At 44.7% G+C, this 16,194-nt stretch overlaps 1 protein-coding gene across 4 annotated transcripts in view; it reads right to left on the bottom strand.

Annotated features, from left to right (window-relative positions):
- The window catches only part of ATG16L1 (autophagy related 16 like 1), a 36,948-nt gene extending 21,314 nt beyond the window's left edge, over positions 1 to 15,634 (bottom strand). For 3 of the 4 annotated variants that reach the window (XM_079131289.1, XM_079131290.1, XM_079131291.1), the window contains exons 1-6: positions 15,342 to 15,634; positions 11,065 to 11,158; positions 6,551 to 6,656; positions 5,812 to 5,885; positions 4,865 to 5,116; positions 1,370 to 1,435 (exon numbers count right to left, since the gene is read on the bottom strand). In XM_079131289.1, coding sequence (XP_078987415.1) covers positions 1,370 to 1,435; positions 4,865 to 5,116; positions 5,812 to 5,885; positions 6,551 to 6,656; positions 11,065 to 11,158; positions 15,342 to 15,456 — 707 coding nt within the window. In that variant the 5' untranslated portion in view covers positions 15,457 to 15,634. Of the gene's footprint in view, positions 1 to 1,369; positions 1,436 to 4,864; positions 5,117 to 5,811; positions 5,886 to 6,550; positions 6,657 to 8,904; positions 9,042 to 11,064; positions 11,159 to 15,341 lie in introns of those variants that run through there. The other variant, XM_079131292.1, reaches the window with a different exon arrangement.
- Positions 15,635 to 16,194: the final 560 nt, after the last annotated feature.

Genomic DNA, 16,194 nt, shown 5'->3' with positions numbered 1-16,194 from the left:
CAAAGGTTTAGTATGAGAACCTCTTTTTCTTAAATCAAGACTTTCTGGGCTGGGGAGATAGCTCAGTGGGTAGAGTGCTCGTCTTGCAAGCACAAGGCCCTGAGTTCAATCCCCAGCACCGCAAAAAACAAAACAAACAAACAAAAAAAACTGGTGGATGACTGAATTTAAACCACTCCTCAACTTACAAGGAAGCAACCAACATTAAAACAACAACAAACACACTGGATTATAATTCTGACACTAAATCCCCAAATACACTTCAACAGAGAAGAAACCCGTCCTGAACTAGAGCAAAACAAAAAACTGGAGCAAAACGAAGCTTCACATTCCAGCAAAACCCCACCTGTTCCCCAACTCACAGGCAGATGAGGAAAAAACACTCTTGCGCATACTTGATTCTTTCTATGCCCAGAGATCTCAGACTTCACTGATGTTTCCAAGGTTTGGCTACTTAAAAATCACAGACCAAAGGGGAGCAACAGAATGAAACCCTAGTCCAGATTACATGACAGGCCCAATTAGACACCAAAAAGAGACCAGTGTCCACAGAAAATGATGAGGCCTCCCAGGCATAGGAAGCTGGGTTCACACTCAGCTGATGAGGAGTGTAAACAGGAACAACTTTTTAGAAGGCAATGTGGCAATGTTTTCTAAAACTGTTTTGACTACAATTTTTTCAAGAATCAGTCCCAAGTAAACAATTAGAAATATGGCCAAAGACTATACTCAGTACCTAATTTTTAAGTGAGGAATCAGAAACCACCAAAATAAAATTAGAATTATCCAGCAGATGTTATTTTCTGGATGGTGGTAGAATTACACGTTTTTACCTTTTGCCTTTTCAGTTTTCCCCCACCTCCTCCCTACCCCTTTGTCTGGTACTGGGGATTGAACCCAGCAGTGCTTAACCACTGAGTCACATCACCAGGTTGACTTTGAACTCACAATCCTTCTTGGGCTTGGTGGCTCATGCCTGTAATCCTCACAGCTCGGGAGACTGAGGCAGGTGGATCAAAAGTTCAAAGCCAGTTTCAGTAAAAGCAAGGTGCTATGCAATTTAGTGAGACCCTGACTCCAAATAAAATACAAAATAGGGTTGGGGATGTGGCTCAGTGGTTGAGTGCCCTGAGTTCAATCCCTGGTACCCGTCCCCCAAAATAAGGCCTTGTGATCCTCCTGCCTCAGCCTCTTAGCGGCTGGGATTACAGGCGTATGCCACTGCACCTAGCTTCAGTTTTCTAGTATCTTTAAATCGATTTTATAGGAATATCTTTAAAGTGATTTTACAGGAATAAAAACATACTAAAACAATTTTAAAAGAGAAAAGGTCAAGAACACAGTTTTGATTGTTTTTTTCTCTACTTACTGTTCAACTGGTAGTGGTTCCTTTGCTGCTTCGGCAAGCTCTTTCTGCAGCCGGGCTTGCCGTCTCCTGTTTAAAAAAAACTTATCGTTTATGTCTGCATGAGGAAAACATGGAGGCTTCACTTGCAATAAACTGCTAGTGCTGACAGCACATTTGAACATTCAGTGTGTGCAAAACAATAGCTACCACGGGCTAAGACACCAAAGTCTCAATTTCAACACACACACACACACACCCCATTATAAAGGATTTCAGAGGAATGTCTGGAGGAGAGATCATGTTACAAGAGAAAGCAGGTGAACTAGCAAGGAAGGTCACCTGCTGGGGCCAGGGCCTCTCAGGACAGAGGGCACTTCAGGTTTACTGAGGGCTGATCAGGGCCACAACTTAGCTTTCTGCAGCAGTCTTAGACAGTACTATATTAAGACACCCACAGCATGAACAATAATAGTAAAGACTGACTTAGGACTTACTTGTACTTGGCACGGTTTAATCATCTTATGGATCAATTAATTAAATTCTTCTAATACCTTATGAGGTAAGTATAGTTGTCCCCCAGTATCTGTGTGGGATTGGTTCCAGGACAACCCTCCCACCCCCATGGATACAATAATCCAGAGACGCTCAAGTCCCTTGTACCAAATGGTACAGTATGTACAGAGAACTTAGGCACATCGTCCCATATACTGTAAATCATCTTTAGATATTTATAATACCTAATACAATGTAAATGCTATGAAAATAGTTGGCATATTCTACAGGTTAGGATATAGACAGGAATAAAGGGTCTTCATGTGCTCAGCACAAACCCACATTTTTTCCTTGAGCAGTGCGGATGTTGAGGCTGTGATTCTGAGAGCTAACTATTGTTACTTCCGCTGTACAGACCAGGCAAGTGAGGTATAATGAAACTCGACTGTCAAAGTGTAGATAACTTTAATCGACGAAGGCTAACGATAGAAGCTGTGGCTGTGGCTAACTTGGAATGTGAAACAGCCTCACTTATCCCGCCCACCTCCTAACTCCAGCTAAACCTGAGAGCCTCATTCTCCCTGCCTTGGCAATTTTAATCATCTGTGAATGCCCCCAAACTGGAACTCCAGACCTGATTTGAGCTCCAATCAATACTCTGCTAGAATTTCTTTTAGGCCTTACCCACAGTGCCAGTTTCTTCAACTGGGAAAAGCCCTATAAGTGGCCTATCAGAATCTTGGGATGAGATGAAGGTGTAGCTTGAAAAAGCACATTATACTATGTTCTTCATTAGGATGAAAATTAAGTCTCACAGGAAAAATTATAATATACACAATTTACCAAAGACTCCTTAGCTGGCTGGGAAAGCCAAGAACTACCTTTGAAAGAAAACCAGAATCTGGATGTAGAGTGAGTCATGCTGCTCCAAGTTGTAGCACCTGCTGGCAGACCACCTAAAACCTACTCCTTTCTCTACCTTCATGTCCCATCCTGCCAAGGGGTGAAAAACTGACAGGGAAAAAAGAACAGCACCTGAGCTAGGCCTTCATCAGTGGGGCTGACAGGACAGATATTCCCCTGGTAGTTCAGATGACCCCTGGGTGCATCTTAAAGCATTAGCAGCTACTGAGCCCAACTGTGCGGATGTGGTCTACTACAGGAGGTAGAGCAGGAAAAGCTTGCCATCACAACCCAATTCCACAAAAGCTGCTTGAAGTCGGGACAAGGTCAGAGGATTAGCAGAAAGCAGGCAACAGAGGGAAGGCTTTCAGGGATTCTGACTCCCTAGGCCCCACACTTGCAGTCAGAAGACCACACTCCAAGGGCATAATCCTTGGAAGTCATTTCAAGGGGAGGGAGAAGGAACAAGGGCAGACATACCATGGTCTTGTTAAGTTAGCAGCACTCTCAGTGTGGCACTCAGGGCTTTCTCCCTCCAACAGCTCCTCAGTGATGGTGACCATGGCACCTGGCAGCACTGTCCACCCTGAACCCTCACAATCCTCACACTGCCTAAGAACACCATGCTATAAGCCAACTATCTTACAGTAAATGTGAGGCAGAAATGATACAAGGACTCCTCATTTTTTCATACTAGAAACTTCAGCATGTTAGAAAACATAGAAGCAGAAAATGAGAAAGCAAAAATCATCTCACCACCAAAACCAAACATCACTAACAGTATAATTTCTTCCAGCCTTTAAGTGCATACAAAGCTGGGGTGCCGTATGAATATAGTCTGTTTCATTCAACATATTTCATTTTCCAGTTATATCACTATATTTTAGGCATCAAGTATCCTTAAAATGTACAACCTTAGATCGCTTTATAAATTCCACTGCATGAACATTTCACAGTTTAACTGTTCTCCAAGGGATGCATGAACTTTTTCACTACTGATGGAAAATACGCCATCACAAACTATTTGTCAAAAAGTCCCACTGCTTCCTTAGGATAAAGTCCAACAAGTCCAGAATGGCAGGACCCTCCTTATTCCAAAAAGCCCTCCAGGAGACAGCAGCACCGCACGATCAGCAGTATTCCTGCCTCCAACACCCCTTTCTCTGGCATTTACTGACCACAGCAAGTCTGCTTCTATGAACCACCTAGGCTTTGTGCTCCTCTTACTGACTCCGTTACAGATATTTAAGGGAGCATTCTGGTTCAGTTTTAGTGTCTTTGATGTTGAGAAACCTAGCAAATTTTAGATAGCCACCCTGTTTTATGTTTGAAAAGTCCTCTAAGACTTCTATTTAGGAACTCTTCATAAAATAAACAGCAGATAGTCCCTCAAATTTTCTAACTTGACCTTTAAGGCTTTGGTTTTAACTGCCTTTCCCATCTAAATGGATTTATTATGTGGTGGGGCACATGCTCAAAGTCATTCCTTAGGATTCTTCCTATAATCCTCCTTCTAAATGAAGTAGAATAACCTTTTTAAATTCTGAACTACTGATATGGGGATTTCAGAAGAATGTTCTAATCTACTGGGCTGTGTGAATAGTGTATCAGCTTAGTTTTCTTCGCTTTTCTAGGTGAATCATACCCTCCTCCCAGCTTTCCCATGATGTGTTACAGGATTGGTGCCAAAAATTATTGAACTGGTTGGTCAGAACACATCTGGATAGGAGTTCTCTAAGAGTTGTCTTGCTGGTTTGAATGGGAACATACGTAAGGCAGTGTAGACCTTGACCATGGATGTATTAGACTGGCAGTAGAGGTCAGGCTTCTAAAAACCTTCATTTCTACTACACAGATGCAAATTTCGACCATGAAGGGTGGGAACATTTCCTAGCTGTTGGTCAGAAGGCCTCCACCCTGCCCTTCTGGGAAGTATTCTGTGGCTCCATACTAAGAATCCTTAAAAATGCAAATTTCTTTTATTTTATTACTACTGGTGATTTTGTTAGTGTTTCTGTTCTGCACAGGACAGTTATACCCCACACCCCACCCATACATTGTTTTCTTTCTAAAGAACTAGGTTCTGTTTTGCTGAAAATGGACACCACTGTCTATGCCCACCTGGAATCCTTTTCGTTCTCTGCATTAAGGCGGTTGGCTTCCTGGGCTTTCTCGGCCATCCACCTGGTGACCAGCTCCTGGTTCTCTTCAGTAGTTTTCCTCAGTTTCTCCTCCAAGGCAGTAAAAGTGATCTGCAGGGCATCGTATTCGTCCTTCAGGGTCTGGTTGGCTACCTCGAGGTCCTGAAGCTTGCTGCGTAGGTCTAGGCACTCAGTCTCCAGGTCAGAGATAGTTTGCAAACATTCTGCAATTCTGAAAGCATGCCATCAGAAGAGGAAAGGTCCTTGGCCAGAGCCCTACACCGAAGCCAGAGGACACGGGCAAGCCAAGTATGTGAGCTTGGGCCAGCGGTGGAACATAGGCAACACACCAGGCCTGGAGCAATGGTGTGGAGGACAATCCAATTAGAAAACACCCAAGGCAAGGTTCCTCGTGTCCACAAATGACTAGTAACAGAAGCTCTATGGAAAGCAGGATTTGAGGTAAGGGAAACTTTAGGTGCTTACAAGGTATTATTGTGAGGCTCCCTAGCTCTACGGTGCTAGGACTCTAACTCCCTGTTTTTCTTGTTCCTGATCAAAAATGGTCCTGCTAACTAATACATCAGCCATGAATCCCAAGGGTCAGGCTCTCAGTATAGCCCCAACTCCACCACAGGAAGACACCAAAATCCACACAAGGCCACCATGAGAGGACTATAAATGCCCGTGGGACACTTGCAAGGGACAGTTACTTCCCTAGGAAGAAGCTGGGACTCCCGAGGCCTGAGGGCATTGAACTTGCCTTTCCTTTGCACAGCAAAGGGGCCCAGGTTGCATTCACTGCAATGAGACACTTGCTGGATGCAGTGTGGCTACCACTGGTTACGGGCCCCATTCAAAGAAGTACAGCAAAACACAACATGTGAACCAATCACCAAACCCCGAGGAGGAAAGGTTTCTACTCACTTTGCTTCATTCATCTGCATCTCCCTGTCCTTCTGCTGCATTTGGTTGTTCAGGTCAATCACCAACTGAGCTAACTGGGAAATAGAGAACACTCTCAAAAGTCACTCTAAACAAGAATCTCACTTGAAAAATAAATAGTGAGTGACTGTTCACTTAATTTTTAATAAAGGTGTTTGTGGGGTTGGCAAAGGTATCAAGAAAGGGAGTGAATGGCAAAGAGAGCATGTAGATGGACTGGACGTGTTACAGGTGACTGCCACGTTCTTGCTGAGAATACCCGTCTATCCCCACCTCACAATCAACTCAGTGGAACTGATCAACCATCAGTGGAACTGATGGTAAACAATCTTCTCTCATCTGGAACTCTGCACTGATGACCCTCCAGGGTAAACACAACTAGGACTCCACCCCTTCTAAGAACTGACATTTTGAAGTTCACACTCAAAGTGTTGAACACACTCAACACACTCAAGGTGCTGAAAGACCTCTGGTGAACCAGACTATAAGCCCCTGTTGTTGAGAGCTTTCTCACTTGTGCTGCTCCCACCACTGCTGAAGCATGGCGACTGGATGGTCTGACTGGCTCACCTCGCCACCGAGGACCCGCACTTCCTGCTGTTTCCCCACTCTTTGATGCCGGGTTTAGCTAGACTGCTGCTAATTCCGGTGAAGTGGCTGTCTTCCCGTCTCCCCCACTGGACCCTCGCAGAGAGGACAGAACAGGAGGAGTCATCTTTACCTCCCCACGTTTCTTGTGCAGTTCCGTTAGTTCTTCCTGGTGTTTAATCCTCAGTTGAGCCATTTCTTGTAGTTGACTGTCATTCCATGAGCCATCATGTCCAGGACTAATCACCACCAGCCAAATCAAGAAAATACGCAAAAAAAGGTGGGTGGGGGGGAATAAAACCTCAACCCTCTGCGATTAGCAATGGAACAATAACCCCAGAATTTCAAACACGTACACATCAAGCTAGCTAAGAAACCATTTTGGTATTCCCAGCAGTGGCAATTATGAGCAACTAATAAGTGGAAAGTAGAGGTCGTGAGACACATGGTACAGCAAACCAAACACCCCAGGCCACAACCAGTCAGGTCAGGAATAAAGGCCAGGCTCCTGAACAAAGTGCAGGTAAACACGGAGCAGCCAACCAGCCCACTCACTGCCAAGTGTGTGAGTGGCAGTCATGTGTCAGGTACTGCTGGTGCTGAGAAGACAGGGACTACAGAGCTCGGCTCTTACAGCTGACAACCAATTGAGTAGACATACAATAAAGCAAATTTGTGAAGTCAAGAGCCATGTGCTACAAAGGAAACACAAGTAGGCTCCTGTTGCATATAAGGTAATTAACAGGTGGCTTCTCTGAGGTGACAAGATTAGAGACCAGAAAGAAGTGAGGAACAAGCCATGTGGCCCCAAGAGAAGGGCTCTCTCAGTAGAGGGTAGGGCAAGCTTGAGAGGAAGCACAGGGTCAGTGTACTGGGGGGAGAGGTGACAGCCCAGGGGCTGAGAGACAGAGAAGCTAAGGGCAAGGAGGAGGTAGGGAGATCATGCCAAATCTCCTCAGCCCCTGAGGATGGTGGTGTTCACAGACCACTGATGGTTCTGAGCAGACTGTGGAAGGGCAGGGGCAGAAACAGAGAGATCCAACAGCAGGCTATGAGGCTCACACTATGGTGGCAGCAGGGAGGTGGGGAGATGTGGTCAGGTTCCAGATTCATTTTGAGGACAGTGTACAGGATTTAGGACGTGCCTTGAAATTGGAAGTGGGGTGTGAAAGACAGGAGTCAAGGATGATCAAGGCCTTTGACTTGAGCAACTGGTAAAGGGCAGGTGCCTGTCTACTGAAATGGCATGACTGGTGCAGCAGGTATGGGGAAGGCCTGAAGAGATCAGCTGTGGACATCCATGTGAATATGTCAAATAGAAGGACCCCAGAATCTGAACCTCTGGAGAGGCCTAAGCTGAAGGTTTATACAAATAAGTCGGCAAGCGCATGTTCCTGAAGCCTCAGAAATGAGTTTAGATCAAGAGTGAATTCAGTTCTGAAAACTTCGCAAATTATTTGCACAATCTCAAAAAAGCAGACTACGAAAAAAGAAAAATTTTGAGATGTCCTATGTCACAAAGGTCAGAGTGTAAAGAGATAAGGGAAGCCAATAAGTTAACTACAGCTAGCTGCAGACAGAAAAACCAAAAGCCTCATTTTATTATTAAGTCGAAAGTCCTTGGCCAAGAGTTTGGTTGTCTTATAAAACAGTTTCCATTTCCCAAATCTTTTCTCTAGAATGGCAGCTCCTGGAAAGGGGCCTTGAAACCCTGACTTAAAATTCCATCCCAGCAGACCCCTAGGACACCATGCGCTGCTCACAAATAAGCTTTCTGGACTGTGAACCCCAACCAGCCCAAAGCGACGCAGCCTGCTCAGCCCTACCTTCCTACGCAGAGCTCCCAGGGTGCACACCACGCGGTGCAGGGCTTTCATCCTCCTCAAAACGGAAGTCTTCTTATTTCAGAAATTCCCCGGCCTCAAGAGTTTTGGTTTAACAAAAAACTAGAATTTTGCAATTATGTTCAGGAGGAGTGTCTGGGTTGAAACTACAGAGAAGCATTACCAGACCACACTGAGCAGGTGAATCCAATGCGCAAGGAAAGCTCACAGAAGGAAGACAAAGATGCCCAGATCTGAAGGGACAGTGGAGAGCAGCCTCCTCCATATGACCTGTGACATGATGAAAAAGAGGGAAGGAAGCAGTACAACAACCCTGACTTCGCCCTCCATCTCTACAAGAATGTCTGGGGCACATCTAAGCAAGAATGAATGACGCACCCTTTGAAGCGACCTGGCACTTCACTACATTAGCCCATGGAGAACCATGAGATTAGACACTGCATGAAACCACCTTGAATTAGGAAGACCAATTAGGAAGTATGTACTAAATCCCCTCATTTAAAGGCAAAGCAATAAGGACTATGTGAAGCATAACACATGGTCCTTTGTTCCCAGGAACTGGAATTCTAGAAAGAAAGATTTGTGAAATAAAAACAAAATAAGAGAACCAAGTTTTTGGTTGAAGACTTCCTATTCTACTCACAATAAAACAAGCTCACAGGTGATGGGAATGCTGCTCTTACACAGAGCCTCAGAGTAGCGGGAGAGCAGTGGCCCTCAGACTTTGGAGGTCATCGGAATCACCCACAGGGTTTCTTAACTAATTTTGGTCCCATCATCCCAGATGTGGAACACCTGTAAAACTTAAATGTAGCATGCGATAATCATGTAATTTAAAAATAAGAAAACTGTAATTTTAATAACACTGACATGAATATAATGCTATATATGAAGTCTAGATTATAATTTCCAACCTATTTTATAGCTCCTGTGTCAGTTTTCTTGTTGAAAACTTGGGACTTATACAAATTACTGAATCCACCACTAAAATTTCTCTATAGTATATTGGGGGTAGGGCCAAGAGTCTTTATTTTTAGTCAGGTACACTGACATCCACCTGCAATCTCAGCAACTCAGAAGGCTGGGCGGGAGGATGGCAAGTTTGAGGCCAGCCTCGGCAACTTAGGAAGACCCTGATTCAAAATTTTTAAAAAAAGGGGGCGGGGGGCTAGGGATGTATCACAGAGTTCAATCCCCAGTGCCAAAAACCCCTATTTCTCGACAAGTTCCCAGATGGTGCTGCTGATCCAGGAACCACACTCAGAAAATACTGTCAGGCTAGAGTCAGGCTTTTGCCTCCAGGCAGGATGATGAGAACGCTCATGAGGAGTGTCACTGTACGCTGATGTAGAGTGCACAGAGATTCTTGTTTAATTAGAACGAGACAGGCAGGCAGGACCCAAGGAGAGACAGAGGCATGGGAAAGGAAACCACCCAGGTACCCCCATCTTCTCTGAGTATCTTTAACACATTGCCTCGCAAACACCCCTTTGAGCTGGTCTCCTACCAGAGTAGATTCTGGTTTCCTCATCTCTGCATCCTAACGCCTGGTTCATATCACAGTCATGAAAGCCTAACATGAACAGACTCTTCATAGTCCAGAACAATAGGAAGGGGCAGATAGCAAAATGAACATAAACTGAGGGACAGAAGTGAGAGACCGTGGGGCAAAGAACCTAGGACACTAAGTGGATAAAAGGAGGGGAAAGATATAGAGGAAAAAAGGAACCACATATGACTCAGGGAAAACAAGGACACATTAATAGGAATAAGGTAATCAGAAGAATAGGACAGATGTATCATAATGTTTGTGGGAAAAGACTTCCAATAAATGGACTATCCCAGTGAAATTCAGCCAAAAGAATTATCAGATATTTATTTACATTGTAACTAATAGCCTACTTACTGGACCAAATCATCTATTCTTTGGGATTTTTTCCCACTGTCACCTCTCAGGAGACTATCTTGACAGATGAAGAAACATGGGTGGCAGGCAACTACTCAGCAGATTCCCAATAAGGCCACACCCACCACTTAGAAAAAACCAACCCCCCTTAAATATCCAGCTTTATTTTCACAATAGCCAAGTGTTAACCAATGAGTAAAGCAATAGATAAATATTATGGGCACTGTTCACACAATGAATGTGCAAACATCATGGAAAGAGAACAGTAAGACTTTAGAATAAGCACATTTAAGCTGCGTTGATAAAGTAAGACTTTGATTTTTTGACCATGATCCTCAATACACGAGTAAACAAACCTACATAAACATGTATATTTAACACAAACATGCATATTTAACACAATAGGACAAACACTTTCTCTTAAAATACACTGAAGAAACAAAAGCTTGTCGCAACCTGCTGATTTGATTTCACAAGCTAACACTGAAAACATCAGGTTAACAAGGATCAAACAGGCCTGCACTGTATAAAAGGCAATTTGTGCTTATTCGCCAGTCAATCCTGTATTAACACAAGTTCTGTAAATCTATTCAGAAATATTCACTTGCCTCTAAGTATTCCTGGGTTAGAAGATAACCTGACCTAGGGTTACCATGGGAACCTGCCTTGAGAAACTTCTGCAGCTGACAGCATTGTACTGATAAGCCTTCGAGGTATGTACAGATCTTTTAAACAATGGTTTTAGTTATTTGGCTTTAGCAGTTCTTATTTGAAAGGAGATGACAAAAACTGGAGAATAGAAGAAAATAGTACTTGATTTGCTTTTAGAAAAGTGACAACTGAACTGAGACAAATGCTAAGTGAAAATGAAACAAATAAAGGTCAGTTTCAAAATACCTTATCTCATGCCTGTTTGGAACGTCGTGCTTTTCAGCTTGTAGTTTCTGGGCCAACACTGAATGAAGGTCCGACTTTTCCAGTAACTTGTTATCTGTATGTACAAGAAATAGTCCAGAAATTAAGTTATTTATTATGCTATATTTATACTTCATATCTTATAAAACTTGGGACCAAAAAAAAAAAAAAAAAAAAAAAAGACCTGGTTAGGTATCGTTATTAGGTGTCGAAGTGTGAGTGTGAGGTCCTCATTATCATCTACTGTAACAATCATATAAAATCTAGGAACACACATTCCTGGATGCTTCTTGACCTATTGGGCAGGTGAGCTACAGTAATCCATGGATACACACCTGCAGAATGTCATCCCTATTACAGGGAGTCAAAATGGTCATCTTCCAAAGTTAACTATTTTTACCTCAGAAGTTAAAACACCAAATGGTGAAGTGAAATGCTATGCATCAGCTGGGCACAGTGGTGCACACCTGTGATCCAGGAGACTCAGGAGGCTGAGGCAAGAGGATCATGAGTTCAAAGCCAGCCTCAACAACTTAGCAAGGGCCCTAAGCAACTTGTACGACCCTGATTCAAAAAAAATTTAAAATTTAAAAACAAAGAAACAAAACGAAACAAAACAAAACAAAACAACACCAAAAAAAACAGGGCTAGAATGTGGCTTAGTGGTTAAGTGTTCCAGGGTTCAATCTCAGGTACCAAAAAAAAAAAAAAAAAAAAAAAAAAAAAAAGCTATGCACCTGTAAGTAATACAGAAGAACAAGCACTTGAATTTGGCAAATATGAGTTTTTAAGATCAGATCACTACGAATACAAACACAAATGACGAAGTCCAGATCTAATGTGGTCAATTATAAAAAGTTCGAGAGAAGGGGCTAGGGTTGTGGCTCAGTGGTAGAGCACCTGCCTAACACACGTGAGGCCCTGGGTTCGATCCTCAGCACCACGCAAAAATAAAATAAAAGTTAAAAAAAAAAAAAAAAAAAAGGCTCAGAGAATGACTCATTTTCATGGATGGTTTCAGAGGTGGTGACATTTGAGTTAGGGCTGAAGGAAGATGGAATAGCATAATTTTCTGATAAGTAGTTGAAAATAAAGGTTGGAGCCAACATATGAAAGACCAGGATCAGAAATTTACAGACTTTTCTTACTGACAATACGAGTTTGTAAAAGCAGGTGGTTACATGAACAGAATGAGGGACACTACAGGAGGGTGAGGAAGGAGTGATCCCTTTTCTACTCATTGGAGGGTCAGGGCCTATATCCCTTTATAAAAAAGAGATTAACAAAAGTACATTAAATTTATTAACATGGAGATACACGAATATGTAGTACAAGGGGCCATATGGTAGAAGCTTCAAACGCTTCCTCATGGGGGTGAGAAATGGAGAACAGGAATAGTGTCTTATACAGATGTCTCTCAGGTAATCTCTAGATAAAAGCCTGTCTGGGTGTGGGTATTCTGTCCTAGTTATTCGATGAGATTCCTCAGGAGGGAGTTTAAAACAATCTAATTTCTTTTGGAAGTTTTCTCAGCTTGATAAGAGAGCTCCTCCCTGTGCTTGGGGGAGAAAACCAGGAAGATAAGGAAGACCTGGATTCTGAGACTGTTTATTTAGCTCAGCAAGTCCAAGTGCTACTCTCTGGCGAGTATGAAGCAGAACAAGAAACTGACCATGGAAATCTTGTAGAGCAGCTACATCTGAAGGAGGTGACTACAACCCTGTAAGACCTGAGATAAAAAAATGCTCCAGAACAAAACTTTTGACAGAACTTATACTAGTGACCCTTCCTGTTAAAAAGAGCTTCTCTTTCCTTTGAAGAATCTTGAGTCTAATTTCTCCTTGATACCTGAAAATGGAACTACTGGGAAGAAACAAGAGACACCTTTCTTCCCTTATGCGGGTTGAACAGATCAGTTCAGCTGAACAGGGAAGTGATCCCACCCTTGGAGAACACCAAGAAAGGTTTAAAATCCAGTGCTCACAGGGCTCTAAAAAGAGCTTCAAAATGTTCCATCAAAACTGGGTACTCTGTGATAATCTCTGGTTTTTCAAAGGACATGAGGTGCTGTTTACCAGGCACATACCTGTTATTCCAGGGATTAAGGAGGTTGAGGCAAGAGAATATAAATTAAAGGCCAGCCTTAGCAACACTGTCTCAAAAAAAAAAGGCCAGAATGTAGCTGAGGGGTAGATGCCCCTGGATTCAATTTCCAGACTGTAAAAATAAAAAATAAATAAATAAATAAAGATATGAGGTATCCGAGAGGGCTCTTCACAAAGGTCTCTTTCACTACAGAGGCTAGAAATCAGGGCAGTCTCCCCCCACAGCTTCTATCTTTCTCTTCAAGCTCTGGCAGGGATTAAACAAGGCATTCCAGGCCGATGAAGGCTGAGAATTTAACTGGCTTGGGAAAGGTGGGAGTAGAGGAATACTGATTTTGTACAGTCCAGCTGGAAAAACTCTCCCCGGTGTCAATCCTCTAGCTTAAAGAGAAGATCCGACTAGTCAAGGTTGTCTCACTCTTCTGCCTCCTGCTAATTTCTCATCTCTTTCTCTCCCCCGAGCCCCACGGGCAGGCATATCCATTAGTCTAGTGCTGATTAAAGACGTGCTCTCTCCATCTCTAATCTCTTATTCTGACTGCTCTATATTCTCCCTCCCCCATCACCACATCCATTTTTGAAGTGCAGAAAAACATTCCACTGATGTCTATGGGATTACGAGCACCTTACGTTTATAAATTATACAGATGGCTTTCAAAGCACTTAAACACAGCACTGGTTTTATGAAGCAGCACAGCAGGCGTCATCCCTACTTTATAGATACAGCAAATCAGAGTAAGAAAAGTTAATTGAAAAAGTAAGGGCCTCTGACCCAACTATGTGTATTACCTTTTAAAGAAAAAACATTCAACCAAGACCCAAGAACTAAAGTTACACGACCTGCGAGAGAATCACGCTGAGTCGAAGGGCTGCTTCTTATGCTTCTGAAATAGTCTACTCTCCCAGGGCCTCTAAGAGTGTAAGGAATTAACATGACAGCATTACCCTTTTGGAGGACAGACAGGGAATGGGCAATAAAAGGCCATTTCTGGGGAGTTCCAGCAAGAAAAACATGCAGAAGTCAAGGACCTCCAGCCTACATGTGAATCCATTAGTCTGCTGTGCAACCCCAAATAATTGTTTTATTATTGGCCTTAGTTTTCTCAGGTGTAAAAAAGAGCAACTGTAAAAGCTGCTCCACGAAATTTTGGAGATGTCAATTATTCACCACAGTACTCAAACTTGTCTGCACACCAGAATAACTTGGGAAGCATCCAGAAACGCTGATACCAGCTGGGTGTGGTGGCCTGTAATCCCTGCCACTGGGGAGGTTAAGGCAGGAGAACTGCAAATTCAAGGACAGCCTGGGCAACTTAGCAAGACCCTATCTCAAAATGTGTGCTTTAGCACAGCAATGGGGGGGAGGGGGGGCACTTGCCTAGCACGGGTGAAGCACTGGGTTCAAACCTCAACACCAAAGAAACTCCAGATACACCTGTTTTTTCTACCTCCATTTACTCTGATTTAGTTGATCTGGGGCGTGGCTTGGGCTTTGCATTATTTTTAAAGATTCCCCAGGTGATCCTAATTGCAGCTGCCCTTGAAAACCACCGATTTAGCACAACCCGAATTCAATAACCGGCAACTACTTTTATCCTGAATCCCATCATCAATGTAACTCAGGGTCACCTCAGGCAAGCGGACCAAGGAGTGGCTGCTTCTTCCCCCAAACAAGTCAAGTACGTTGTGGCAACTCGGGGAGGAGGGGTAAGAACAGTTCATTAGGACGTGTTTAAGAGCTTAGGACTTTTGTACCCTTAAATGGCAAGGGGTGGCGGTGAAGAGATCCACATCCACGCAGGCGGCTGTCCCCGCTAAGGAAAGAGCACCGAGGCGGAGCAAGGGCAAAGGACCCTCAGAAACCAAAGGCTCTGGGCAGCGACGCTGATGCCTCGCGTTCGCGCCTGAAGTGCTCGCCGCCCGTCTCGCCAGCGCGACCTCCTGAACGAGGAGCTTCTGGAGCCTAGCTGCCAGGGCGCCTGCCCACAAGGCAGGCACGAGTTGGCAGGGACCCTCCGCCCTAACCCCAAGGGCGAAACGGGAGAAAAGACCTAAAGGAGGCGGGCGGCGCCGGGTCGCGGGCCCCGCCGGCCCGACCGACCGCCCGCCCGCCCGCCCGCCCGCCCGCCTCCCGGCCCGCGCCGCGCTGCTCACACTGCAGGATGATCTCCTCGAACGACTGCCTCTGCAGCCGGTCCCGGCGCCTCAGCTCCTCCGCAATGTGGCGCTTCCAGCGGGGGAAGTCGGCAGCGCGGAGGCCCGAAGACATGTCGCACGCTGCCCCGGCGCCTCAGCGCCGCCGATCCCAGCGGAGGCAGGCGGCCGCAGCCCGCGGCATAAGGCGACCAGCCGGCGCGGAAAAGCGACCAGCCCCTGAGATCAGATTCACACTCAGGCCACCCCCGAGGCCATCTGGGACGGTCTTCCGGTTCCCGCCGGAAATGGTTGAGTGAGGCCGGAAGACCCTCCTCCTCGCCCTCTGTCTCACGCCAGACGCAGGCACGCGGTCCGTGCCCTCCGGGACGCTCGCTAGTGACGCCAGCCCGAACCCGGAAGTGTCAGGGCGCCGAGGTGGCCGCTGGGAGGCGTCCGGGCCACGCGGGAGACCCAGCCCCGGTGGGAAAGAGACCGGAAGAGGTCGCTTTTGCCCGCCGGTTGTTTCCTTTATGACGTTTACATTTTTAGTATGTTCTTTCTCGATCTATCCCCTTTTTCTTTATTTTCTCAGTTTACAAACAGAAGTAGGGGGCCACTGCTGAGTAGTTGTAGATGAGTAACAACCTCCCTAAACCTCGGTTTCTAATATGTTAAGTGGGGACATTAATGATACCGACCTCGAAGAGTTATGGTGCAGATTAAAAAGGAAAATCTAAAAAATAAAAAATAAAAAAATTTAAAAACAAAAGGAAAATGTGTCTCATGCAATTAGCACTGTGCCTGGTACGTGGCAAGCCTACGTTTACTTAGACATCAGATACCTTCCGAGGACTGGCTGCTTTACAGGGGC

Source organism: Sciurus vulgaris, assembly GCF_902686455.1.
Source record: "Sciurus vulgaris genome assembly, chromosome: 3".
Lineage (NCBI taxonomy): Eukaryota > Metazoa > Chordata > Mammalia > Rodentia > Sciuridae > Sciurus > Sciurus vulgaris.
This window is presented reverse-complemented; position numbering and strand designations above follow the sequence as displayed.